Genomic DNA, 27,980 nt, shown 5'->3' with positions numbered 1-27,980 from the left:
TCTACTCTCATTTCCTGATGCTTTTTTGTTGTTGTTGTTGCCCTTTTTTTTTTGTTGTTGTTGTTCTCATCGTTAGATAGGACAGAGAGAAATGGAGAGAGGAGGGGAAGACAGAGAGGGGGAGAGAAAGATAGACACCGGCAGACCTGCTTCATCGCCTGTGAAGTGACTCCCCTGCAGGTGGGGAGCCTGGGGCTCGAATTGGGATCTTTATGCCGGTCCCTGCGCTTTGCACCACGAGCGCTTAACCTGCTGCGCTACAGCCCGACTCCCTTTTTTTTTTTTTAAAGCGTGGATCAGGTAAAGCAGAGTGGGGAGCAGAGGGCCAGGTAGTCTTGCCTCCCAATCAAGCACTCAGTGTACACATTTTTGGTCAAAATTAGTAAACTTTATTTAAACTTCAAAAAATAAAATAACAGACAAAAGGCAGCTTTAGCTCTGTTCTTCACCTAGATCCGATGTAACAACCCAGAACCATCCCTAAGAAGTTGAAACATCCTTTAGCCCCAATCAAGTTAAGGGCAAGGAGAGACCCTCAACCTGGAGACAGAATCTGGGGTAGAAGGAAGGAAGGAAGGAAGGAAGGACACCACAGCCAGGTAGGTAGGTTATGAGACAGCACAAGTAGAGAAAAAGACAAAAAGTCCAACTGGAAATGGAGCCAGAACTTCAATGGGGGAACCCTGCCACAAGGCGCTATGTACAAGGCGACTGCAGTCCGGGAGGCAGGGGAGGGACTGCAGTCCACGTGGAAGCTGCCCTTCACGCTGCTGCCCTCAGTTCTCCTCGTCGCTGTCATCTGGGCTGATGGCTGGGCTGGTGAGACTGTAAGTGGGGCTGGTGGGCGAGTAGCCTGGAGAAGTGGGTGAGTAGGTAGAGCCCTTGGGGGAGGTGGGCGAGTAGGTGGGGCTGGTAGGCGAGTACTTGGGAGAAGTGGGTGAGTATGTGGGGCTAGTGGGCGAGTACTTGGGGGAGGTAGGGGTATAGACTGGAGAGGTTGGTGAGTAAGTAGGAGATGTCGGTGAGTATTTTGGGGTGGTGGGTGAGTATGTAGGGCTGGTAGGCGAGTACTTGGGAGAAGTGGGTGAATATTTTGGGCTGGTAGGAGAGTACTTGGGAGATGTTGGGGTATACTCTGGGGAGCTGGGACTGTAGGAAGGGCTGGTTGGGGTGTACTTGGGAGAGGTAGGGCTGTAGCTGGGAGAGCTGGGGCTGTAGCTGGGAGAGCTGGGGGTGTAGGTTGGAGACTGTGGTGTGTATCGTGGACTTGAAGGGGAGTAGCTGGGCGAAGTCGGGGAGTAGCTGGGCGAGGTGGGAGAGTAGCTGGGCGAGGTGGGGCTGTAGTTAGGGCTTGTTGGCGTATAGTTGGGACTAGTAGGCGAGTAGCTGGGTGACGTCGGGCTATAGCTGGGTGACGTCGGGGTGTAATTGGGACTGGTTGGAGAATAGTTAGGGCTGGTGGGTGAGTAACTTGGTGAGGTGGGCGAGTAGCTTGGTGAGGTCGGCGAATAGCTGGGGGAGGTGGGCGAGTAGCTGGGAGAGGTCGGAGAATAGCTGGGTGAAGTTGGGGAGTAGCTGGGTGAAGTTGGGGAGTAGCTGGGAGAGGTGGGGGAGTAGCTGGGAGAGGTAGGGGAGTAGCTAGGTGATGTGGGCGAATAGCTCGGGGAAGTTGGCGAGTAGCTGGGAGAGGTAGGGGAGTAGCTGGGAGAGGTAGGGGAGTAGCTGGGAGAAGTGGGGGAGTAGCTGGGAGAGGTCGGGGAGTAGCTGGGTGATGTGGGACTGTAGTTGGGACTGGTTGGAGAATAGGATGGAGAAGTTGGGGAGTATGAAGGTGAAGTGGGGGAGTAAGAGGGACTCTGGGGTGTATAGCCTTGAGGGGAGCGGGGCTCATAGGCAGGTGATGTCGGTGAGTAGCTGGGAGACATGGCACCACCTGTGGGAAAGAATCCAAAAGGAGTCACGTGAGGGAGACTTGCCTGGAAAGGAGGGTCATGGGGGGAGTGGGCTTGGTCCTGACAGGCCAGGGACAACTCACTTGGTGAGGGGATGTATGGGCTTGAGGGGCCTGGGGAGCCAGGGGAGCCCGGAGTAGGAGACCAAGCAGGAGAGTAGCCAGGGCTGAAGCCGCTGGCATCTGAAGCAGCACTGGGAGAGAAGCCAGCTGCTCCTGGCGTCATTCCGCTCGCTGAAAAAAGAGACATTGGTTAAAGTCATCAAAGCTGAAGTCCCACATCTGCCCCTGCCCATAGCATTTCAACACAGCTACCTTTCGTGATTCCACCTAGAGCACCAGCACTCTCCAAACCCGAGTCAGGTTACTCACCAACACTAGGTGACCAGGCACAGTAGGCTGGGGTTGCACCCTGGTTCCAGGGTGTCATAGCAGGAGAAATTCCTCCCATGGGACTGGGTGCTGAGCCAAAGAACATGCCAGTGGCTGCAAAGAGACACAAAGAGTCATCAGGACACCTCTTCCCCTTCTCAGACCCAGCCAGCTTTCCTGAAGCCGAAGTCTGTGTACTCACGTCCAGCAGCCCCCAAGCCGGGAATGTTGGTGGGGATCTCCATGCCGTACTTGCACTTCTCTGCATCGAGCAGAAGGTCAAAACAGCCGGTGCCAGCCGGCGCTAGCTGGCCCAGCATGATGTTCTCAGACACCCCTTTCATGGGGTCACTCTCCCCATGTGCAGCTGCTTCCATAAGCACATCCACCTGAATGACAGTGAGGAGACAGGCGCCATTAGCCCTGCATAAGAAGTGGCCTCCGCTACTCCACGGTAACTGCAGCCCACTGCCCCACACAGGAAGCACTGTACTACTGCCCACCACACGTCCACTCTGGTGAGGTCCTGCTTCCTTCCTTTTCTACCACCCTGCTCAACCATGCCAATACCGTTTCCTCAAAGGAGCACTTCATGAGAGGTCCAGTGTCCTGGCGGTTGACTCCATGACGGGTGATAGCCATCAAGTGGCCTCGACAGGTCATGGTATCACATAGAAGAGCCAAGTGCCGGTAGTTGACGTAAGAGCCATCAAAGGAGATAACATGGTACAGCTCCCGCTCCAGGGCCTTCCGCACAGCTTCAATGCCCAGCACCTGGCATGGCAGTGGGGGTAGAGGGTCAAGACGAGGGAGCTCTGCTCTCTTCCTAGCTCCTCACATCACCCAGTTCCAAACGGACAGTTAGGAACCAATAAAACCTAAACTCAAAAGGGAATTCAGGCATAAAAAAATCTTTCCGAGGAAATGCCCTGAGTGCACAGGCTAGAATATGCCAACTGCTCAGGGACTCAAGGGGTCTCAATGCAGAGCAATCTAGAGAAGACGGAAGGGCTGCAGGGCTTACCGTGAAGATCTCCACAATGTCATTGGATGTGGTGCGCACAGGGTCTACGTCCTTTTCACTCAGCACCCGCATCAAGCTCACACCATCAGTCTCCAGGATCCACTCCTGCAGGGCCTTGAATTCCCCATCCTCTGTGATAATGATCTTCTTCTTGTTGTCTGTTTGCGGCAAGTGCATGTACACCTGGAGGGGGACAGAGTGAGCTCAGGCTGGGCAGAACGGAGAGTGTAAAGGGGAGCTGGCAGGATGTACTAACCTTGCTAATCTGCTCGATGCCCTGCAGGGTCATGTCTGTCAGCATGTTGGACTCAATGCAGCGCAGGAAAACATCGTCATCCATCTTGTCGACCACCTCTTCTTCCTGCCACAAGAGTGACCTTAGCATTCCTGGAATCCTCTAGTCTCTTCCTGAGTTTTCACCACAAACCACAACCGCCTTGAAGACCTTTGCAGTCTCTTCAGGGACCCAGATTCTTGTTCTCAAGGTCCAGTAGGATTTATTTTTAATCATACTTTTACAAAATCACATTAAAAGGAAACCTGAGAAAAGGCATCATATGCCCCACCTTCCTAACACAATTTCCGTGTGTGTGTGTGTGTGTGTGTGTGTGTGTGTGTGTACACACACACTCCAAGGGCTGCAATAAGGCTCACAGCACTTTTCCCACCGGTCTAGTACTCACAAAGATTTGCCCAAGCTGCTGCTGCCTTTACAAATGGCATCATTTAGTGAAGCTATACTGTATTCCATCAAACAATCAAACTGCCTCACCTACTCCGACAGTTCAATATTCTTAAGTTCTAAAGTCTTTTTTCCCTTCCTCTCTCTTTTTAAATATTATTGTTTATAATTGGATAGAGAGAGAAATTGAGGACACAGACAGACACCTGCAGCCCTGCTTCACTTGTGAATCTTTCCTCTTGCAGTTAGAGACCAGGGGCTTGAACCTGGGTCCTTGAGCATTGCAATGCTGAGCACTTAGCCAGGTGCGCCACCACCTGGGCCCTCCTTTTTCTCTTTTCTACCAGAGCACTTCCCAGCTCTCTCACTTATGAGGGTGCCTGGGATGGAACCTGGGACATCTGGTGCCTCAGGCACGAAGTCCATTGTGCCACCACTGGTCTGTCTTCGTGCACGACTTCTTGACTTTCATTACCAGAGTACCAGGCGCCCATAACCGCCAAATAAGTTTTCAGGAGCCCCACCCAGCAGTGAAGCCACTGGTCAGTTCCTCGGGTCTTGTTATGCCACTTCTCCTAGGATCACACTGTCTGATCTGGCCCTATTTCTGATCCCTGTCCTGGTCTGGAAAGGAGGATAGAGCCAAGTGTCAGAGCTAGGGGGATACAACCCCAGTTTAATAGCCTCTGATTTAATAAATCTATCAATATATGGCCACTACTTCAGATTACAAAGGCTACACTTTTTTTTTTTTTAATTTGAGTCATTTACCTCTTGCATCTTGTTTTCATCACTGTTCATGATTCGAATACGGAGCACAAGCTTCTCTGCATTGTCATCATTAAAGATGCAATTCAAGTCATCTCCAAAACCTGGTAGGGAAAGAACCGTAAGTCCTGCATCTAGTAGACCTGCTCCTGGGTTACTGCTCAGCTCAGCAGCAGCTCTCCCCTTATGGCAGCTTTCACTTCCCCTCCTCACAGAACTCTTCTGGAAACTGGGACGGGAAGCGAAAGAAGTTGTCTTGGAAGAACAGGACTGGTGCAAATGGTGGGGTGGTCAACCCACCGGGAACTAGGGTGCAGTGTTGGGGGAAAAAAAGTGTGTGGGGGGAGCCCTGGCAGGACTCCCTAAGCTGGGTTAGCCCACTAGGCTTACCAGCATTAATCTTCTCTGCAATCTGCTCCATGGTCAGCTTCCGGTCAGTCATGTGCTTCCGGTCCAACTCCACACGCAAAAGCCAGGGAGAGATCCGGGCTACATCAAAGTCAGGCATTTCATAGTAGACATTCACCCACTCCTGATCCTCTGCTACCACTGTGCTCTGGGGGTTGGGGTCATAGTAGATGGCTGTGTTGGCAGTCACTTTCCTTAACGTTGTATGTTCCAAGCGACACAGAATGTCCTAGAAACAAAGAAGGATTCATGACACAGGCATTTGGGAGGCCCCAAACGCCTCTTCAGTAGAGGGAATCCCAAATTCTTCTTTCGGCAGGAAACCCATCAGCCCAACAGCTACCTTGGCTCTTTCGGCATCCCGAGCAGACTGGCCCAGGAGAAAGACAGTGAGTGAGGGGGTCTTTGGCTTTTTGGAAATGTTGATGAGCTCCTTAAGTCGAGGCACACCCAGTGTCACATTCTTTGCAGACACACCAGCGTAATGGAAGGTGTTCAATGTCATCTGGGTGGCAGGTTCTCCAAGGGACTGTGCAGCCAGAGCTCCCACCATTTCCCCAGGATGGGCCTACAAAACAAGAGAAAAGCTAGCATCAGAAAAAGCAATTTCCTCTCTTCTGATGAATGAAAACAAGACGCGATCAGGGAGGCTGAGGAAGTGACTCCGTGGGCAGAGTACTTGCTTTGAGAGTCTGAGGTCCTAGTTTCCACCCTGAGCACTATATGCTGGAATAATGCTACAGCCTCTGACAAAACCAAGAAATGGTCTGGGCTGTGCAGGGGGTGAAGCACAGCACTCTCAAGCACGAGGCCCCAAATTCGAGATCTCAGTATGCAAATGCCTTAGTGGTACTCTGGTTCTCTCTTCTCCTCATAAATGAATTTTTAAAACGAAGTTGTAGAGTGGGAGTAAACAACATAATGACTATGCAAAGCGACTCATGGAGGCTCCAAAGTCCCAGGTTCAGTCCCTTGTACCACCATAAGCCAGAGCTGAGTAGTGTTCTGGTAAATAAAAAAAAAAAAGAGAAGAAAACATGGGCAAATATTCATGATCTTGGACTAGGCAATGGATTCTTAGATATGACACCAAAAGTTAATTTAAGAAGCAACAGCAAAAATAACTAGATTTTATCAAAATTGTTTTGTTCCTTCCACACATGTAGGTAAAAAAAAATGTGTTTCCAGTTTGACCTGAAACAACCTTTTTTTTTTTTTTTTTTTGCCTCCAGGGTTATTGCTGGGGCTTGTGCCTACGTTACGAATCCACTGCTTTCGGTGGCTATTTTTTCCCCTTTTGTTGCCCTGGTTGTTGTGGTTATTCTTGTTATTATTGGTGTTGTTGCTGAATAGGACAGAGAGAAATGGAGAGAGGAGGGGAAGACAGAGATGGGGAGAGAAAGATAGACACCGGCAGACCTGCTTCACCGCCTGTGAAGTGACTCCCCTGCAGGTGGTGAGCCGGGGATCCTTGAGCCAGTCCTTGTGCTTTGCACCACTTGCACTTAACCTGCTGTGCTACTGGCCAATCCCACTTTTTTTCCAAATGGGTGAGACCAGAGTACTGCTCATCTCTGGCCTATGATGATACTCTCAAGCATAAAGTCCTGAGCTCTATTCTGCTGAGTAGAGCTCCTGGTCTTGACTTCTTTCATGAAGCATATTAATCTCTAGGATCATCCATGTAAATGCAAATGACAGATTCCATAATTTTTTTTTAAATGCTGAATATTTCAACTTGGTAATATATAAGGAAATAGGTTGTCAGAAAAATCATGACATATTTTTTATGAAAAAATGCTTTCTGACTTTTCCAACAACACAATAAAAACATAGCTGAAATGGGAATGGAAGTGACGGACAGAATTATGGTTAGGTAGTATTTTAAATAAAATTTTCTGATGCACTTTGACCTTACTAGAATTTCTAGCTGAGTGCTTGCTTAAGCAGCACATATACTAAAATTGGAACGATACATAAGATTATTAGCATGGCCCCTTTGTAAGGATGACATGCAAATTCGTGAAGCATTCCATTCACAAAATAATAATAATAATAGAATTTCTAGCTGAAGAAAAATGGTACTTGTGGGATTTATTTGGGTTTTTAATGCTGAAGTCCATGAATAAGACCCAAGCTTCCTCTTCACAGGGAGGAGCTGTGTGACCAGGCAGGCTGGATTATAGGTCTCGCCTTTACCCAGGGAAGCAGTAGAAGCAGTATGAGAACAAGGCCCACCTTATCTTTGTTAAGAGCACATTTAGTGTAGCTCTGCAGTAATTTCTGAGTCAGGAAGTATGAATTCTCCAACTTTGCTCACTTTCAAGATTGTTTTCCCTACTCTCTGTTCCTTGCATTTCCACATGAATTTTAGAATCATCTTAGAAACTTCTGCAAAGACAACTGGAACTTGATAGGGATTGTGTTGAATCTATAAATTGTTTTGGGATTACTGCCATTTGACAGTATTATTTAAACATTTAACATTACTTAACATTGCATGCCCATAGCTAGACTATTCTCTCTTCATTACATTGTAAGATCCTTAAAGACAGTGACAGTATATTCTAACGTGTATTTTTCCTACCTAGCCCTTCAGTTCCCCAAATCAGAATTCCGCACACAACAGGCAGTTTAATAATGAATAGTGCATCTATCTAGTTCATATCCCAGTCATGCTCCCCACCCCACCCCCACCTTTTTTTGTTTTTGCCTCCAGGGTTATCAATGGGCCTTGGAGCCTGCACTATGAATCTGCTGTTCCTGGAGGCTATTTTATCCCTTTTGCTGCCCTTGTTTATCGTTGTTGTTATTGTTGTTGGATAGGACAGAGAAATCCAGAGAGATGGGGAAGCTAGAGAAGATGAGAGAAAGATAGACACTTGCAGACCGGCTTCACCACCTGTGAACTGACGGCCCTCCCTTGCGGGTGGGGAGCCGGGGGCTCGAACTGGGATCCATAGGCCAGTCCTTACATTTCGTGACATGTGCGCTTAACCTGCTGAGCCACCACCCAGCCCCCACCCCTTATTTCTGACATGATCATCACACAATAGTCACATCATCTCTTTTAGGTTATTTTTGTTTCTGCATCATGGAATTAACAAGCCTTGTATGTGGGTCACTGATGCTAAGGTACAGAGATATAAGGCCCCTCACGTGAGGCTGGGTGCACAGTGAGGGAACACTATTACCAGGCAATTCTAGACAGAGGTGGGCTGTCCTCAAAGGACATAAAAGGTAAAGGTGATAGATAACATGCTGAGGAATGCAGCACACTTACAATTGCCTGGTTGAACTTGGATTCGATCTCACCAAGCAGCCAGTCGAAGGCCTCTCCACTGAGGCGAAACTCCTCAGCCATGCGGCGGGAGCACAGCGTGGAGCGCAGGTGGATGTTGAAAAGCAGCGTGGCATTCTCCTGCGCCTGCCGGCTCAGTGGGTCGTCCCCATTCACGATCACTAGCTTCTTGCTCAGCTCTCTGACTCCTGGGGGATAGTGGAGAAGAAGCAGTTGAGGACCACACTGAGCAGATACCTGTCCTCCACCGTGGTCTGGAGGTCCCAAAGCAGGTGCTCACCCTCTACCACCTTGATGGGGTGCAGGTCAGAGGGAAGACGAGGGTTGATGTGGAAGATTTTCTGAGCGTTCCAGATCATGCGCAGCAGGTTACAGGGAAGCACGACCTAGGGCAGGAGGAGCACAAGCCTCAGCAGCCTCAGGGGCAGCGGCCTCCAGCTCAGCCGCCCGACCGGCACACTTGGGTCTACCTTGCTGTCTCCAGTTGGGAAGATGACCCTGAGCACTTCCCGATCCTCACGCATCCGCTCAAATTCTCTCTCCAGTTCGTTCTGAATATGTGCATTGCTCAGCACGTCCTTCACCAGATCCTCCTGCAGAGTGCGCCGAAGGGCCCTCTCGTTGGTATAATCAAAGCGGAACCTGAAGGCAGGCGGGGGTGTATTTAAGAGACGTGGGTCCTGGGGCACATACCCAACAAGGAACAGTCTGAAGCCCCTAAGCAGTGACTTTCAGAGATATGGGAAATAGGTAAGGATCACAGCAATACACGTCCCAGGCTATCTCTTACCCCGAGCCCCAGGGGCAAATAAAAAAAAAACAAACCAAAATAACCACCACCCGCCTGCCACCTCCTCACTTCTTCTCAAAAGCCTTGTTGGAAGGCTTAAGGGTAGCCAGGTTCTGGAACTCAACACTCTCGCCTGCCAGGCCATCCTCGCCATATCGGAGCTGCACCACTTGATTGATGGAGTTCCGAACAGTTGCATCATATTTCACCATCACTGACTCCATGGACTTGATCAGCCTCCGCTGGATGTAACCTGAAAAGAGGTCATCAACTGTGAGGCCCAATGCAAGAAGAGGGTAAGAAAACTAAAGATTTGGGAGTTGGGAGGTAGCACAGCGGGTTAAGCACAGGTGGCGCAAAGCGCAAGGAACGGTGTAAGGATCCCGGTTCGAGCCCCCGGCTCCCCACCTGCAGGGGAGTCGCTTCACAGGCGGTGAAGCAGGTCTGCAGGTGTCTGTCTTTCTCTCCCCCTCTCTGTCTTCCCCTCCTCTCTCCATTTCTCTGTCCTATCCAACAACAAAGACAGCAATAATAACTACAACAATAAAACAACAAGGGCAACAAAAGGGAATATTAAAAAATAACAATAATAATAACAATTAAAAAACAAGGGCAACAAAAGGGAATAAATAAATATTTTTAAAATGGTTAAAACCCTGAAGATTCTTCCTTGACTTATGAAAAGCCTTTCTGGCCAAGTTAGAGCCTTAACTCACCTGATCTTTTGAAGAGTAGCTAGTAGCAGTCATCCCTAAGGCCTACTAATCAAAGTCAGGTCTAGGTTCATCATGAGATGAAGCAAGGCCCATCAAGAGTCCAACCCCTCACCTCATGTGACAGGTTAGGAATGACTGAGGTTTTTTACTACTATACCCCGGGATGTCATATATTAATAGCAACATGAACAACAGTATTTCCAACTCTTGAGCTCTTTCCATTCATGTCAGAATCACACTTCTGGGAATATAAACCTTTAGTGTTAAGAACTCCTCCTCCTAGCCTCCCCCCAGTGACTTCTCAGTCAAGACACACTTCCTAGTGCCAATCCATGCAAGGGCCCTATAAAGAAGGTCTTACCAGTCTCAGCAGTCTTGACAGCTGTGTCGATGAGCCCCTCACGACCCCCCATGGCATGGAAGAAGAACTCAGTGGGTGTGAGGCCAGCCAAGTAGGAGTTTTCTACAAAGCCTCGGCTCTCAGGCCCATAATCATCCTTGATGAAATGAGGCAGAGTCCGGTGCTTGAATCCAAATGGAATCCGCTTGCCTTCCACATTCTGTTGCCCCACGACAGCAATGACCTAGCATACAGACATGCCGCAGTGCATGAGAATAGGCGTACGAATTTGCATTTCTCTCTCCTAAGCCTCCTGCCACAACACACCCCTACACCTTATTTTCTCTTTCCAACCTTCACTGACATCATCTCTAGATAAAGACAAGGCTCCTACCTGTGAAATGTTGATCTTGGAACCTTTCGCCCCAGACACCACCATAGACTTAAAGTTGTTGTACTCAGAGAGAGACTTCTGGGCAGAGGAGCCGGTCTTATCTCGGGCATCATTGAGAATGCGGTTCACTTGATTCTCAAAGGTCTGCCGCAGAGTGTTTCCTGGGGTGGGTTCCAGCTCATTATTGTGAGCTTTCTCTATGACCTGGATGCAAAGGAGGCAGATATCAGGGAGAACACTAAGCCCTGCTCTATTCCTGTTTGCTCTATTCCTGTTCCCTCCGACTCATACACTCCTCTCCTCTTGTTCTTGCTGATGTTCAAAATCTCTACAGCTTATTTGTTTTTGCCCAGTCTTTCCTCTTACCTCTATTACATCTTGTTTGGCCTTTTTAATAGTGTTCTGAATGTCCTGGTATGTCTTGGAGTCAGCAATGGAGTCCCCAATGCCAATAGTATGACCTAGAGATAAGGAGAAGCATCAGCAACACCCTTTTGGAATTCTTAAGAAGCAGTGATTCACAGTCCAGAGGGCTGGTATGCTAACACCAAATCCAAGAAGGGAAAGGGGGAAGTGGGGTAGGGAGATAGCATAACGGTTATACCAAAAGACTTTTGCGCCAGAAGCTTTATAAGCTCTTAGGTACAGTTCCTAGCACCAGCATAAGCTAGTGCCAAGCAGTGCTCCGAACTCCAGGGAAGGGGGAAAGAATTAAAAAAACAAGAAAAGATAAAGACTCAGGATTTAGAGGATGTGGAAGGGCCTCTATACTTACCCTCAATGAGGAGCCAGTTGTTAATAACAGTCTGAATATTAGAGTAGAAGAGACGAGTAATGTCATGACCCATCTCCAGGTACGAGATGTGGACCAGGGATCCCGCTGATGTGCCCAGAGACTTCTTACACAGGATGCCCATGATTAGCTCCCCGTTCTCCACCACCACCTGCAGATAAAGCACCAGCTCAAGGTCCCTTTCTAGCTCCCGTGTTCCAATGTTGTGTTCACACGTCAGAAAGCCCTGAAGTACCTTGGTGTCCCCAGGAGAGATGTGCTTGTATGGGCCGCTGTCTTCATCGTCGGGATGTGTACTATGAGTGCGGATACAGTTGATGTGGCCTGGTATGATGAGAGAGAAGATCTGTTTGCCTGTCCAGAGAGGTCGGGGCTTGAGGATGGCTGGCTGTGGGACCTTCCCATCCCATGTAGACAGAAACATTAAGAGGTTCATCACTTCACCCTGGTGAGATAAAGAGCAAGAGAGACAAAAAGTCAGAACAGTAAATATTACCTCAAAGGAATGTCAGGGAAGGCTTTTCTACACAAAATAAAAAGACAGACTTTGGAGGTAAAGTGTTTTGAGGGACAAGAGAAAATTCAGCCTTAGAACACAAAAGCTGGGAGTCGGGCGGTAGCTCAGCGGGTTAAGCGCAGGTAGCGCAAAGCACGAGGACGGGCGTAAGGATCCCGGTTTGAGGCCCAGCTCCCCACCTGCAGGGGAGTCGCTTCACAAGCAGTGAAGCAGGTCTGCAGGTGTCTGTCTTTCTCTCCCCTTTTCTGTCTTCCCCTCCTCTCTCCATTTCTCGCTGTCCTATCCAACAACAACAACGCCAGTAACAACAGTAATAACTACAACAACAATGAAAAACAACAGGGGCAACAACGACATCAATAACAGCAGCAACAATAACTGTGACAACAGAACAAGGGCAGCAAAAGGGAATAAAGAAAGAACACAAGAGCTGCACAACTGAGGCTCCAGATTCAAATTCCAGGCACCATCAAATCTGAGTAGTGCTCTCCATCTATGTGAATAAAACTTATTTACTTTTCATAGTTTAAGATAGAGACAGTGAGGCAAAGAGAAAAAAAGACCGTAGCACTGAAGCTTCTTTCAGCGTGGTGAGGGCCAGACTTCAACCTGGGTCACATACATTTCTTTCTTTTTTCTTCATAGTACTTTTTTTTTTTTTTTTTAACCAGAGCCCTGCTCAACTCTGGCTTATAGTGGTACAGGGGATTGAACTTAGGACTTTGGAACCTTAGGCATGAGTCTTTTATGTTATCTACTCTTTTTTTTTTTTAATTTTTTAATATTTATTTTATTTATTCCCTTTTGTTGCCCTTGTTTTTTTTGTTGTTGTTGTTGTAGCTATTATTGTTGTTGTCGTTGTTGGATAGGACAGAGAGAAATGGAGAGAAGAGGGGAAGACAGAGAGGAGGAGAGAAACATAGACACCTGCAGACCTGCTTCACCGCCTGTGAAGCGACTCCCCTGCAGGTGGGGAGCTGGGGTTCGAACCGGGATCCTTATGCCAGTCCTTGTGCTTTGCGCCACCTGTGCTTAAACCGCTGCGCTACAGCCCGACTCCCATGTTATCTACTCTTATCCTCATTATATATAATGTTTTAATATTTATTTACTTAATTTATTATTGGGTAGAGACAGAAAAATTGAGGGGAGGGGGAAACAGAGAGGAAGAGAGACAGACACCTACTGCACTGCTTCACCACTCATGAAGCTCTGTCCCTGCAGGTAGGGACCAGGACTTGAATCTGGGTCCTTGGCACAGTAATGTGTGCACTTAACCAGGTGTGCCACTGCCTGGCCCCCACAATACATATTTCTTTTTTTTTTTAATTTGAAATTTTTTTTTGATTCTTTATTGGGGAATTAATGTTTTACATTTGACAGTAAATATAATAGTTTGTACATGCATAATATGTACAGTTTCCCAGTTTTCCATATAACAATACAACACCCCACTAGGTCCTCTGTCATCCTTTCGGAGGACAATACATATTTCTTAACCAGAGCACTACTCAGCTTTGGTTTATGGTGATGCTGGGGGTTGAATCTGGGACCTTGGAACTCCAGACGTGAAAGTTGTCTGCACAATCATTAAGCTTTCTCCCTGGTACGATAAATCTTCTTTACAAAGTGTTTTTTCATTTTTTTAATATTTAATAAAAATTTCACTGTGGGAATCAGGTGGTAGCACACCTGGTTGAGCAAACATGTTACATGTGCAAGGATCCCAGTTTGAGCCCTCAGCTCCCCATCTGCAGGGAGAGTCGCTTCACAAGCGGTGAAGCAGGTCTGCAGGTATCTTTCTCTCCCCGTCTTCCCCTTCTCTCTGTCCAACAACGATAACATCAATAACAACAATAATAACTACAATAACAAAACAAGGGCAACAAAAGGGAATAAACATTTAAAAATATATTTATAAAAAATATTACAAAGTTAAAAGACTCTTATGCCTGAGGCTCTAAAGTCCCAGGTTCAGTCCCCCAGATCACCATATGCCAGAGCTGAAAACAGTGCTCTGGTTAAAAAAAAAAAAAAAAAAAAGTTAACAGAAAAAGGAATTAAATAGGGAGCTAAATTCATATATGTATTTTGGTCTCTGATCTTCCCTAATCCCCTCTCCTGTCTCACAAAAAAAGGCATTCTTACATACTGGTCAAGCAGAGCTGAGATTACAGTTGTTCCCCCCTTCCTTGCCTCGATGCCCTCAGACTACTCTGCTGCCCAAGCCAAGCTTCCTCCTGAGGACCACATACCCGCTCCAGGAAGACGTCTCTCTTTGTGAACTTGCGCACTGCAGTAAGTGTGTCCTGCACAATGCCCATGACAGGGCGATTGCTCTGGGGAGTGACAATCATGCGTGGCACCATGGCAAGCTCCTGGATCTCTGCTCGAGTCTCCAGAGACTGAGGCAGGTGCAAGTTCATCTCATCTCCATCGAAGTCAGCATTGTAAGGAGTTGTCACACTGCAGTGAGAGACAATCAGGAATATGGCCTCAGCTGAACCTGCAGGGAGAAGCCAGTCCTGACCCACCTTTCTCAGCCAGAACTGACCTAAGATTCAAACGAAAAGTAGACCAGGGCAGGATGCGGACCCGATGGCCCATCATGGACATTTTGTGCAAAGTTGGCTGGCGGTTGAAGATAACAATGTCACCATCACACATGTGTCGTTCCACCTAGGAGAATGAAAGATGAAGTCTTAGCAAATGGGTAATGATCAAATAAGTACATCCAAATACTTTTTTGTTTTGGAAGTAGATGGTGATGGATGATACTGAAGTGTTACTTCAAAGTGAAGTGACCTCATCTTTTGTGCCACGTCTTGGACTAAATGTCAGAGACAGCTTCCTGGAGAGGCGAGTCAGAGAGGCCTTAGCCTATTACATGCCTTATAGCCAGTTTGGAGGTGAAGGTCACTGGGCTTGGGGTGGAAACGCAGGTCAATTCGGTCTCCATTGTCTCGGATGATGTACTTGGCCCCAGGGTACTGGCTATTCCCCCTGCGCACCAACTCCTGAAGTCTAAGAAGGAAAGAGGTGTGATAAACAAAACGCCACCCCAAATGCCCAATCACCACCCTTACCCCAAATTCTCAAGTTGAAGCCCAAACGTCTAAGCTTCAGAGATGCCTCCACGCTCATTACCCGCAAATCCCTCCAGCCACTCCAGGTAGAGTTTCTGAACTGAAATACACCTGTCAATGTTGAAGGGGGTGACAATCTCTGCAAAGGTCATGTTGGCGGCAATGGAGCGAGGCACGCCAACCTGGTCAATGGAGAGGTTGGGGTCGGGGGTGATCACAGTGCGGGCAGAGAAGTCCACTCGCTTGCCCATCAGGTTCCCTCGCACTCGGCCTTCCTTGCCCTTCAGCCGCTGCTTTAGGGACTTGAGAGGACGGCCAGATTTCTGCATGGCCTGTAAGAAAACACAGGGCGGGGGAGCACACCACAGTCAGCACCGGCCTGTCCTCTAGGGCTTGAATGGCCCGTGGAAGCTTCCCACCCTGGTCCGGACTCTTTTTTCGCTCAGGCACAGGACATGGGCAGTGACTTACGCGGGGCAAGCCAGGCAGCTCATTGTCCACCATGGTGGCCACGTGGAACTGGAGGAGCTTCACGTCCTCTGCGATGACATGGGCTGCTGCACCATTCTGCTCGTTCCGCCGAAGCTGATTGTTGATCTTCACAATGTCAGCCAGTTTGTGAGTCAAGTCATCCTGCATTAGGAAACCAGCCACCTCAGCACTCAGCATCTGTATGCCAGCACCAGAAGCAACCTGCACCCTTGTGTCACCCTGGGAGGCAGGGTCTGGGCTCTCACGTCACAGGTACAGAAGCAGCTCTGTGACCCTCAGATGGCCACATAGCCAGGGCATTTCCAGACCCAGATGATCTGTCCATCGTCCATGCACACTGTAGGCCACCACTGGCTCCAGACACCCAAGGGCTCCCTCTCCTCAGACACCCTGACATCCGGCTGAAGTCACTGACCTGGTTTCGAGCAGAGCCCTGCATCACCACAGCAGGCCGCACAGAGAGGGGAGGCACAGGCAGCACTGTGACAATCATCCACTCGGGGCGGGCGTAGCGGGGTTCCATGCCCAGCACAAAGCATTCCTCATCCGAGATTCGTTTGAAGATCTCATGCACTCTTTCAGGACTCAGCAGGATCTTCTTCTCCTGAGAGTCCTCATTCACGTGCTTCCACTCTGCATAGAGTTCCAAGCCTGAGCGCCGGATCCTGGGTTGGTACCGCCCACAGCCACCATGACCCTTCAGAGAAAAGAGAAGCTGTCACAGGCTGATTTGGCTCTGGTTCCCTCCAGCCCCCCAGAGTCACCTCCTGGCACCCCTGCCTCCCACAGACTCAGTCAGCCCCAACTACCTTTTCTTTGGTCAGATCCTCATCACCCTCAGGCTGCTCCACACCAAACTTGTTGTCCATTTCTTCCCCACCTTCACAGATGTTCTTGCCTTTGCAGAGGTCATAGACATGTGTGAGACGCTTCTTGGGCTGTCCCTTCGACTTAGCCAAAATGTCCTTGATCTTTGGGTTGTTCTGGTAACATGCAGAGCAGAGTCAGTTAGGCCTGCTTCCCTGTTACCCACCACATCGTCCTCCCCCAGGCCAGGTCCTTCCCCAACTTACAGAGTCCACAAGCAATTTGGAACAGAAGAAGCAGACACAGCGCAAAACTTTCATTGTCTTCACCAGAAAGCCCACGTGGAATACGGGTTTAGCCAGTTCAATGTGACCAAAGTGACCAGGACACTCTGTCATGTTTCCTGTGAAAATATCATGACACATTTCTCCCAGCTCTCACCTCAGAGACTGCCGACTGCCTGGTGCCCAGCCTGGTGTCCAGGCCAGGTTCTAAGGACTCAATCTTCTCTCCCACCTTTCAGGAACCCAAGCCAGCCCTCAGCACTCACCTGCACATGTCTGGCAGCGTCCAGTCCTCTCAATTACCCCCTGTCTGGGATCCATCAGCCCCCCAAGCTTGGGGCGGCCTCCTTCAGTTGTCTCTGGGTATCTGATACCACCTTCTGTCACAGACATTCGCTTCTGCAGAAAAGAAAGAATACAACTCAACAGGATTCACAGCTGGAGAGAATTATACGAAGGCCTCAAAGTACCCTAACTACTTACAGAAGGACTAACCAAGTTTAGTCTGGGGGTGGAGGACCAGGTTTGTGGAGGGAAGTGCTGGTCAGTGTATACTTAACTCAGTGAGTAGGAGGGGTATGCAGACTAGACCACAGTTGATCCTGGCTCCACATAAACTTGAAACATAAACCTTGAACAACTCTTTAGGCTGAATCCCAAATCACTGACATCCATTGAATTTACACACACACAGAAAAGTTTGGACCCAGGAAATAACTCAAATGTCAATCCCTGGCACCATATGAAATGATGGAGTAGTGCTTTGGTCTGGGTCTCTTTTTCCCAATTACAGAAACAAGTAAAAAGAAACCCAGCCTGGGAGGCAGCACAGTATTAGAGCTCTGGACTCATAAACATGAGGTCCCAAGTTCACTCTCTCCCTCTGCTCCTGCTTTCTCTATTTCATGAAATAAAGAATAAATCTCTCTCTCTCTCTCAAGAGAACACTGCCAGGCTCTGGCTTAAGACAGTGCTGGGTTAGGGGCCAGGCGGTAGCACCAAGGGTTAAGTGCAAATGGCACAAAGCACAGGACCGGCATAAGGATCCTGGTCCCAGCCCCAGGTTCCCCACCTGCAGGGGAGTCACTTCACAGGCAGTGAAGCAGGTCTGCAGGTGTCTGTCTTTCTCTCCCCCTGTCTTCCCCATCTCCCTTGATTTTTCTGTCCTATCCAACAACAACAGCAATAATAACAGTAACAACAACAAGGGCAACAAGAATGGGAAAAAATAGCCTCCAGGAACAGTGGATTTGTGGTACAGTACTGAGCCCCATCAGTACCCTGGAAGCAAAAAAAAAAAAAGTGCTGGGCATTGAATCTTCCCAGATTCTACTGCCTGAGGCATGAGAGCTTTGTTACATCACCACTATACTATATCCCCAGCCCCCACCTCCATTTTTCCTTTTACTGCCACCAGGGTTATCACTGGGCCTCAAGGCTGGCACTGCTCCCAGCAACCTCCCCCCCCCCCTTTTTAATTTAATAGAAAAGATAGGAATGCAGCCGGGCAGGAGAGATAGGGAGAGACAGAGAAACTTGTGAAGCATCCTCCCTGCAGGTGGAGGGTTGCACCCAGGTCTGTGTGCACAGTAGCCTGGGAGGTGGTGTAGAGGATAATGTATCGGACTTTCAAGCATGAGTGCCTGAGTACAATCCCTGGCCATGCGTATGCTGGTTCTGATTCCAGCCCCCAGCTCCCCACCTGCAGGAGGGTTGCTTCACAAACGGGTCTGCAGGTGTTTATCTGTCTCTCCCTCTCTCTGTCCTATCCAGCAGCAGCAATAACAAGGGCAACAAAAAAGGGAAAAATAGCCTCCAGGAGCAGTGGATTTGTAGTGTAGGCACCGAGCCCCAGCAATAACCCTGGAGGCAAAAGAAAAAAAAAAAAAAAAAAAAAAAAGCAAAACAAAACCTTAAAACAGTCAAGCAGTCCAGGAAGTGATACAGTGGGTAGAATGCAGGTCTTACAAACATTTGACACCCAGCATCAATTAAGTCAGAGTCACGCTCTGGTTCTTTCTCTCATTAACAAATAAAAAAAAAAAAATTAATCAAGGGGCAAGAGATAAGGGTAGATAGTATAGTGGTTATGTAAAATATCTTTCATGTCTGAGGTACTAAAGGTACCAAGTTCAACACCCTGCACCACCAAAAAAAAAAAAAAAAAAAAAAGGAAGAAGAAAAAAGGAAAAAAGGAAAGAAAAGAAAGGGGGAGTTGGGTGGTAGCACAGCGGGTTAAGCGCACGTGGCGCAAAGCGCAAGGACCGGCATAAGGATCCCGGTTCGAGCCCCCGGCTCCCCACCTGCAGGGGAGTCGCTTCACAGGCGGTGAAGCAGGTCTGCAGGTGTCTCTTTCCCTCCCCCTTTCTGTCTTCCCCTCCTCTCTCCATTTCTCTCTGTCCTATCCAACAACGACATCAATAACAACAATAACTACAACAATAAAACAACAAGGGCAACAAAAGGGAATAAATATTAAAAAAAGAAAAGAAAAGAAAGAAGAAATCAAGAGGCCAGAGAGACAGTGCCTTGCCATGTATTCTAGGATGCCAAGGGAGTGCCATGGGACTGGAGGAAACTATCACTATGGTGTCTCTCCCTGTCTCTTTCTGAAGTAAATGGAATGAGAACATCGGCTTAGGACTGATGAGCTCAAGTATGTGAGAGTCCTCACACTGCAAACTAACAAGCAGGGCCAGTGAAATATTGGCATGTCAGAAAAGTCATGACACATTTTTGCAAAAAAAAAAAAAGACAGACAGGTCATGACTTTTCTGACAACCCAATAGCTCATTTGGGCAGTGTGTTGCTTTGCCATGTGCACGACTGGGTTTCAAGCCTGGTCCCAACCACACTGAAGCAAAGTCTGGTGCTGTGGTCTCTTTTATTCTCTTTCTCTCAATCTACAATAATAAGCGGGGCAGGAGAGACAGCTCAGGTACAGCACCTGCCTGCCTTGCTAGGAGAGCAGCCTAGGTTCAACCCCCCACACCACACGGTGCTGACACTTGAGAAAGCTCCAGTGCTGTCGTCTCTCTCTCTCTCTCTCTGAATGAATGAAAAGTGACCAGGAGCTATAAACACACACATACACACAACACAAAATCAGCACCTTATTTCTTTCCCAAAATTATAATCAAGCCTAGAGCCTGAGTCCCTGGCAGGAAATATCTGTGTGGTGTCTCATGACAGCCTAAAAATCCTGTCCTGAGGCTTTTCCTATCAGCTCTTTACTCTGTTCCCATGACAGGGTACTTCTTCCTCTTCTTTTTCTTTTCTTTTTTTTAAATATTTTATTTATTCATGAGAAAGATAGGAGGAGAGAGAAAGAACCAGACATCACTCTGGTACATGTGCTGCTGGGGATTGAACTCGGGACCTCATGCTTGAGAGTCCAAAGCTTTATCCACTGCGCCACCTCCCAGACCACTTTTCTTTTCTTTTCTTTCCTTTGCCTCCAGAGTTATCACTGGGGCTCAATGCCTCCACTATGAATACACTACTCCTGGAGGCCTTTTTTTTTTTTTCTTCTCCATTTTGTTGCCCTTGTTATTGTTGCTGTTGTCGGATAGGACAGAGAGGAATCGAGAGAGATGGGGAAGACAGAGAGAAGAGAGAAAGACAGACATCTGCAGAGCAGCTTCACTGCAGGTGGGGAGCAAGGAGCTCGAGCCAGGATCCTTGAGCTTCGCAACATGTGTGCTAATCCATGGCGCCATCGCCCAGTCCCCTACTCTTCCTTTCTAAGAATACAAGTCCTTCCATGCTCAGATGGAATTACTTTTGATAAGAAAAAACAGCCAGGTGCTAGAGTGATGGACTGGTGACAACTAGTTGGAGCAGGCATGAATAACTAACTTCACGAGGACAAGGCAGAGCCAATGGTCAGAATCCTATGAAAGGCAGACAAGGGTTCAATGTATCGAGTCAGTGAAGCTGAAAAGGCACACTTAAATTTTGTTTTAGGGGCCAGGTGGTGGAGCACCCTGGTCCCCACCTGCAGGGGGAAAGCTTCACAAGTGGTAAAGTAGGGCTGCAGGTATCTGTCTCTCTCCCTCCCCTCTCAATTTCTCTCTGTATCTATCCAATAATAAATTGGTGGAGCAGGTCTGCAGGTGTCTCTTTCTCTCCCCCTCTCTGTCTTCCCCTCCTCTCTCCATTTCTCTCTGTCCTATCCAACAATGACATCAACTACAACAACACAACAACAAGGGCAACAAAAGGGAAATAAATAATAAAAAATAAAATTATGTTTTAAATGTGTTTTTCCTTTTCATTTATTTTTTACTATTTGAAAGAACAGATATTGAGAGAGGGAGGTAAAGGTGGGGAGGTGAAGAGAGACACCCACAGCCTTCTTCACTACCTGTGAAGTTTCCCCACTGCAGGTTTTGAACCCAGGGGAGTTTGAACCCGGGTCCTTATGCATGACCACATGCACACTCAGTTAGGTATGCCACCACCCAGCTCCTAAAAAGCACACTTACTTTTTTTTTTTTCTATTTTATTTGAAAGGACAGAGAGATAGTGAGGAGAGGGGGTAGACAGGGAGAGAAAGAGACACCTGCAGACATGCTTTACTGCTTGTGAAGTATCCACACTGAAGGTGGGGAGCAGAGGCTCGAACCTGGGTCCTTGTGTAGTACTATGTACGCTTAAACTGGGTTCAACACCACCCAGCCCCTTAAATTTCTTTATTTATTAAAGAGTGAGAAAAAGGATTAGCATTCTTTTGTTCACTAAAAAGCAAAGATTTTTATATTAGCTACTTTGGTCCATTCAATCCAGAATGAAGAACTTAGCAGATTTTTTTTTCTCATTTTTATTTATTTTCCCTTTTGTTGCCCTTGTTTTATTGTTGTAGTTATTGTTGTTATTGATGTCGTCGTCGTTGGATAGGATAGAGAGAACTGAAGAGGAGGGGAAGACAGAGAGGGGGAGAGAAAGATAAGACACCTGCAGACCTGCTTCACTACCTGTGAAGCGACTTCCCTGCAGGTGGGGAGATGGGGGCTCGAACCGGGATCCTTACACCTGATGTCCAACATGTGGCCACTCCAACCTACCATGCTGCAGTGTAGTATTTGTAGACTTGAGAAATACATCATCTTAGGGCCAGGCACAATGGATTCATTCTTATCTTCACAACTAGCATAAAGTAAACACTACTTTCACAGATTACAAAATGAAGAGGCCCAAGGCTATGCAACGAGAAAATGGTAGAGGCAGGCTATGAACCCAGGTGACTTTGACTGGGCACCTCTTCTAATAGGTCACATTAGGAAAACAAAACAGGTGAGTTCAAGTCAACCAAGTGCAGTGATTATTAGAGATTACATCTCCTCCTGCTACTACGTCCCTGAACCCACTCCTGCTAGATTAATGAGCTACACTCTGCCAAATTCAACAGCCTGATCTCAGTCTCAGTTTGTCCGTCTGCGACGTTTCCACACTCCTCCTACATCTCAAGCCTGCTGCTTCTTGGTTTCCTTCCGAGCTTCTCTGCTAGATCAGATCCTTAAACACTGCTACTTCCCAAGGTTTAGCTTATCCACACTTCTTGTCACGCATTCTCTGCTGCCGTATGGTTTTCATTATAAACTGACAACTCCAAAAACTCTACCTCCAGGTCTCACCTTTCTTCCAGACTCTAGATTCACATATTAAACTATCTACTGAGCCTCCCTGAAGCTACCCACTGATAAGCAAACTTCCCTTTCCACAAACATTTTCCTTTTACCTTTTGCCTCTAAGATTGTGGCATTCAAGTCAGAAATCAATGCTTATCTTTCATTGCGCTGAGGCAGAAAACCATTGAAAGAGAATGGGTTGGAGTTCCTGGTCTGGAATTGTCATAGCTAGTATGTAAGAAGTGCCCAATAAATGCCAAGCATTCTCTAAGTACAGGCCATTTCCAATCCACCCAAACCACAAGTGAGGTTTTCCTTCCAAAATTCAATTTTCATACTGTTTTGTTTTGATGGAATCCAAGAGACACACAGAGAGACAGACAGACAGACACACCACAGCACCAAAGCCTCCTTAAATGCAGTGGGCGGGGATCAGATTCAAACCTGGGTCCTACACATGACAAACCATCACTCTACTCTTTCTCAGCAAGCTATTTCTCTGCTCCTAGTCTCCATACCCTTTTGTCCTCAGAATAATGTCCACACTCAGCTCACCTGCAAAAAGGGGTGTTTTTTTATACTTTTTAAAAAAATTTATCTATTTTCCCTTTTGTTGCCCTTGTTGTTTATTGTTGTAGTTATTATTGTTGTTGTTATTGATGTTGTCGTTGTTGGACAGGACAGAGAGAAATGGAGAGAGGAGGGGAAGACAGAGAGGGGGAGAGAAAGACAGACACCTGCAGACCTGCTTCACCGCCTGTGCAGCGACTCCCCTGCAGGTGGGGAGCCGGGGGCTCCAACCGGGATCCTGATGCCGGGCCCTGCGCTCTGCGCCACGTGCGCTACCGCCCGACTCCCGTAAGAAAGGTTTTCTGGCATTCCTACCCTTTCTTCCTCCGCATCAGTGAATGTCCTTTACGCTTCCCCTTATCGCCAAATACATGTCTGCAGTCCCCTTCTGCCGGGCCCTGCGCTCTGCGCCACCTGTGCTTAACCCGCTGTGCTGCCTACCGCCTGACTCCCGTCTAGTCTTTCCATAAGACTTTTGGGATCAAGTGATTTCTGACCAAGAAGCTAGAGCAGAATCAAACTATCTTCCAATAAACTTGGATGAAAACAGGTAATAAAGCTAAGCACAACTCCAAGAAGAGAAATGGGGGGCCAGGCAGTGGTGCACCTGGTTAAGCGCACGCATCACAGTGCACAAGGACCCGGGTTCAAGCCCCTGGTCCCCACCTGCAGGAGGAAAGCTCCATGAGTGGTGAAGCAGGGCTGCAGGTGTCTATCTCTTCCCTCTTTATCTTCCCCCTCCCCTCTCAATTTCTCTGTCTCTACTCAATAATAAATAAATAAATGTTGGAGTCGGGCGGTAGCACAGCGGGTTAAGCACAGGTGGTGCAAAGCGCAAGGACCGGCATAAGGATGCCGGTTCGAGCCCGAGCCCGGGGCTCCCCACCTGCAGGGGAGTCGCTTCACAAGCGATGAAGCAGGTCTGCAGGTATCTATCTTTCTCTCCCCCGCTCTGTCTTCCCCATCTCTCTCCATTTCTCTCTGTCCTATCCAACAACGACGTCGATCATAACTACAATAATGAGGGCAACAAAAGGGAATAAATAATAAATTAAAAATATAAAAATAAATAAATAAATGTGTATTTTTTTAATTTAAAACAGAAGAGAAATGGGAAAAGACCCTTCTAAGTCTATGACACCAGCACATTGTGGCATCAGGCTAAAAATATCACAGCCATTTGGACATGAAAACAGCTTTTCTTTGCATGCTTCTGTATCTAGTTTGTGACTCAGTAAGGGTGTGGGTATGACTTTTATTGGGGAGGGAGGATCGTGGTTGAGCTCTGGACTAGCCAGTGTGAGATCCTTAGTTCTATCCCCGACACCACATATGCTGGAGTGCTCCACAAGCCACATTCTTTCTCCTCTATTTCATAAATGTATTTTAAAGGGGGGAGGGGGAGGACAAGCTAGCTCAGCCAGAAGGACATCCATCCCCATTACCAGGGTTACGACCCAGGTTCAAGAACCTGGCCCCCATGGCAATGTGGGAAGCTTCAGTGTCATGGTCTCTCTATTGAAAAAGTCAAGGGCCACGTGGTGGCTCTCGCAGTAGACTACATGTTGTCATATACAAGGACCTGGGTTCAAGCTCCCAGCCCCCACCTATGGGGGAAGCTTCACAATTGGTGAGCATGGAGAAGTACTGCAGATGTCTCCACTTCTGTCTCCCTCTCTCTCACTTTTTAAAAATATTTATTTATTTCCTTTTGTTGCCCTTGTTGTTTTATTGTAGTTTTATTGTTGTACATCAGTAACAACAACAACTACAATGATAAACAAGGGTAACAAAAGGGGAAAAAAATTAAAAATCGGGGGTCGGGTGGTAGAGCAGTGGGTTAAGTGCACATGGCGCAAAGCGCAAGGACAGCTTAAGGATCCCAGTTCGAGCCCCACCTGCAGGGGAGTCGCTTCACAGGCAGTGAAGCAGGTCTGCAGGTGTCTGTCTTTCTCTCTCCCCCCCCACCATCTCCCCCTCCTCTCTCCATTTCTCTCTGTCCTACCCAACAATGACAACATCAACAACGATAATAATAACCACAACAATAGTAATACAACCAGGGTAACAAAAGGGAAAAAATGGCCTCCAGGAGCAGTGAATTCATGATGCAGGCACTGAGCCCCAGCAATAACCCTGGAGGCAAAAAAAAGAAAAAGAAAAAATCATGGACTCACCTGGTGAGTGACTAAATTCACTAAGCAGAAAGCCCATCACTTACAATGTGTCTTATGAGAAATCTGGAGATTTGCTCATCTTCAATAAAAAAATAAATAAATATGGCAAGAGTTTGCCTGTCAGAAGAGTCACTAGAACTGACCTAAGGAAGATCACAACATTTGGAACTTTTCACCTCCCTCAGCTCAAAGTCCGTGCTCATCAAGGCATCCCTGGTGACTAAGTCTGCTGCCAGGCACTGAAACTGGGCCGGGTTGTCCTGGAATGCGCTAGGCTATCTCTTAGCCATAAAATAAAATCATGAAACATCACGTTGGATTATACACAAGCTGCTTTAGTACTGACCTTTTCACCCAAACACTGGTTCTCACTACCTCCACAATAAAGGTTAGACTCCTGAGAAGGCAGCTGATCCTATGTGCCGTCTCTGAGATCCCAGAATAGGCCAATTCTCAGGAAATTCTCATTTTCCCCCTCTGCCTTTTAGCAAGCATGCAAAATCCTTACTACTCAGCTTCAACCCACTCTTACAGCTCTGCCCGGCACCATAGTTTCTCATTCATCCCCTCCCCCACACACTCACATTTAGCTTCAACTACAATAGAGATTCTCAAAATTCCTTTTCTAGGGCTAGAAGACAGCTCAACATGAGTGCCAAGCACGGCACCGGGGATCCTTCATGGATGACAGAGTGATGCTATTGTGTCTCTCCCTCCTTCCACCTGTCTGAATAAAAAGAAATTTTAAATTGGACTCAGGAGGCCGCTCTGCAGTTATCTGGCATGCTCAAGGTCTTAAGCTCTTTCCCAGCACACACGCGCGCGTACACACACACACACAAACAAAAGGGCCTATTCTGCAACTGTCCCTTTTTCAATAAACTTCTACTCATTTTTAAAGACCCATTTCAGCTGGGGAGATAGCATAATGGCTATGCAAAGACTTTCAGAGCTGAAGCCCCAGGTTTAATCCCCAGCACAACCATAAGCCAGAGCTGAGCTGTTCTCTGGTCTTGCTCAGGGCCTCCCTCTCTCTCAACTAAAATAAACAAAAACAAAATAAACAAACAAAAAGACCCAATTCAAAAATAACTATGTATAAAGTAACATCCATATTTCAGCAAGGCTCTCAGCCCAACTTTGTTTACAAATGTCTCTCCCACTGGACAAAGCCAAGAATGAAGACCACCACTCCACCCTATTGTCTGCAGGGCTCCAGGCCTACAAAGCCTGTGCTCTCTCCTCACTGAGCACTCGTCATGCCCTCAGTGCCTAGCACAGTGAGCAGCACATGGCAGGGGTTCAGCAAACTGCTGATGCACACGTAGGGAATTCCATAGAAAAGTATAAAATACTTTTAAAGCGCGTCAAGTGCAAGGACCGGCGTACAGATCCTAGCTCAAGCCCCCGGCTCCCCACCTGCAGGGGAATGGCTTCACAAGTGGTGAAGCAGCAGGTCTGCAGGTGTCTCTCTCTCTCTCCACCCCCCTGTCTTCCCCATCTCTCTCCATTTCTCTCTGTCCTGTTCAACAACAACGACATCAATAACAACAATATTAACTACAACAATAGGGAGTCGGCGGTAGCACAGCGGGTTAAGCACACGTGGAGCAAAGCGCAAGGACCAGCATAAGGATCCTGGTTCAAGCCCCCGGCTCCCCACCTGCAGGGGAGTCGCTTCACAGGTGGTGAAGCAGGTCTGCAGGTGTCTGTCTTTCTCTCCCCCTCTCTGCATTTCTCTCTGTCCTACCCAACAATGACATCAATAACAACAACAATAATAACTACAGCAATAAAACAATATGGGCAACAAAAGGGAAAATAAATATTTTTTAAAAAAACTTTTTAAAAACATGGGAGTTCCTGGGAGTCGGGCTGTAGCGCAGCGGGTTAAGCGCAGGTGGCACAAAGCACAAGGACCAGCATAAGGATCCCGGTTCGAACCCCGGCTCCCCACCTGCAGGGGCGTAGCTTCACAGGTGGTGAAGCAGGTCTGCAGGTGTCTATCTTTCTCTCCTCCTCTCTGTCTTCCCCTCCTCTCTCCATTTCTCTCTGTCCTATCCAACAACGACAACAACAATAATAGCTACAACAATAAAACAACAAGGGCAACAAAAGGGAATAAATAAAATAAATATTTAAAAACAAAAACATGGAGTTCCATTATCCAGACCCACGTTACAGCAGCAACATGGAGGTGTATTGTGCACACATTCTGAGTCCTCTATACCTGGATACAGCCCCACCCAAAGCATGCTCATATATTATCTGGTCCACAAATGGTCCCTTACTCACCCATCCTCCTACCGAAGAATAATTACCTATATTATCCCCTCAAAATACAGGCACACTACTTAAATTATAAACAGGGTCATAATCTACCGCATCAGTTTAGTGGTGAGCTCAGCTTTGTGAGTTGCCTTCCGTATTTTTTTAAATTTTAATTAACTTTACTTATTTACTGAGTAGAGACAGCCAGAAATTGAGAGGAAGGGGGAATGCAGAAAGGGGGAGAAGGAAGGGGGGGGGGACAGACAGACACAACCTGCAGCCCTGCTTCACCTCCTGCTGGTGGGGTAGGGGGCTGGGGAGCTCGATCCCAGGCCCTTGTGCACTGTAACGTGTGCTCAACCAGGTGTGCCACCACCTGCTCCCCCTCCACATTTTGGTAAGTGTAAATACATTTCCATTTTCACATAAGTAGGGCCTCATTCAGTATATATTGTAACTTTAAATTTCCAGATTCTTCTGTCTTTCGCCATCACCCTCTGGGCTAACCTTTGCTGGTATGAGTAAGTAAATGAGTGAGTGAGTGAGTGAGTGAGTGAGTGGGTGAGTGAGAACGTTACTGCAGCAACGCTTCCTGTAATGTCAGAGC

General features: G+C 47.7%; 1 protein-coding gene and 1 non-coding gene across 2 annotated transcripts in view; one reads left to right on the top strand and one right to left on the bottom strand.

The window, feature by feature from the left end:
• Positions 1 to 366: 366 nt before the first annotated feature.
• Positions 367 to 27,980, bottom strand: part of POLR2A (RNA polymerase II subunit A) — a 32,499-nt gene continuing 4,885 nt past the window's right edge. The window contains exons 2-29 of the mRNA XM_007522059.2: positions 16,992 to 17,124; positions 16,708 to 16,844; positions 16,444 to 16,617; positions 16,050 to 16,331; positions 15,614 to 15,775; positions 15,254 to 15,474; positions 14,948 to 15,080; positions 14,611 to 14,735; positions 14,312 to 14,522; positions 11,775 to 11,984; positions 11,522 to 11,690; positions 11,113 to 11,207; positions 10,747 to 10,950; positions 10,374 to 10,596; positions 9,366 to 9,549; positions 8,977 to 9,148; positions 8,787 to 8,892; positions 8,489 to 8,694; positions 5,549 to 5,773; positions 5,188 to 5,434; positions 4,801 to 4,901; positions 3,604 to 3,708; positions 3,348 to 3,530; positions 2,894 to 3,097; positions 2,526 to 2,712; positions 2,324 to 2,437; positions 2,036 to 2,185; positions 367 to 1,933 (exon numbers count right to left, since the gene is read on the bottom strand). Of these exons, the coding sequence (XP_007522121.2) occupies positions 777 to 1,933; positions 2,036 to 2,185; positions 2,324 to 2,437; positions 2,526 to 2,712; positions 2,894 to 3,097; positions 3,348 to 3,530; positions 3,604 to 3,708; positions 4,801 to 4,901; positions 5,188 to 5,434; positions 5,549 to 5,773; positions 8,489 to 8,694; positions 8,787 to 8,892; positions 8,977 to 9,148; positions 9,366 to 9,549; positions 10,374 to 10,596; positions 10,747 to 10,950; positions 11,113 to 11,207; positions 11,522 to 11,690; positions 11,775 to 11,984; positions 14,312 to 14,522; positions 14,611 to 14,735; positions 14,948 to 15,080; positions 15,254 to 15,474; positions 15,614 to 15,775; positions 16,050 to 16,331; positions 16,444 to 16,617; positions 16,708 to 16,844; positions 16,992 to 17,124 (5,820 nt within the window). The 3' untranslated portion in view covers positions 367 to 776. The remainder of the gene's footprint in view (positions 1,934 to 2,035; positions 2,186 to 2,323; positions 2,438 to 2,525; positions 2,713 to 2,893; positions 3,098 to 3,347; positions 3,531 to 3,603; positions 3,709 to 4,800; positions 4,902 to 5,187; positions 5,435 to 5,548; positions 5,774 to 8,488; positions 8,695 to 8,786; positions 8,893 to 8,976; positions 9,149 to 9,365; positions 9,550 to 10,373; positions 10,597 to 10,746; positions 10,951 to 11,112; positions 11,208 to 11,521; positions 11,691 to 11,774; positions 11,985 to 14,311; positions 14,523 to 14,610; positions 14,736 to 14,947; positions 15,081 to 15,253; positions 15,475 to 15,613; positions 15,776 to 16,049; positions 16,332 to 16,443; positions 16,618 to 16,707; positions 16,845 to 16,991; positions 17,125 to 27,980) is intronic.
• On the top strand, positions 7,140 to 7,247 carry LOC132542257 (U6 spliceosomal RNA). Its single transcript, XR_009553359.1, has one exon. It is a non-coding gene; the product is annotated as a U6 spliceosomal RNA (small nuclear RNA).

This window comes from Erinaceus europaeus, chromosome 12 (genome assembly GCF_950295315.1).
Source record: "Erinaceus europaeus chromosome 12, mEriEur2.1, whole genome shotgun sequence".
Classification (NCBI taxonomy): Eukaryota; Metazoa; Chordata; class Mammalia; order Eulipotyphla; family Erinaceidae; genus Erinaceus; species Erinaceus europaeus.
This window is presented reverse-complemented; position numbering and strand designations above follow the sequence as displayed.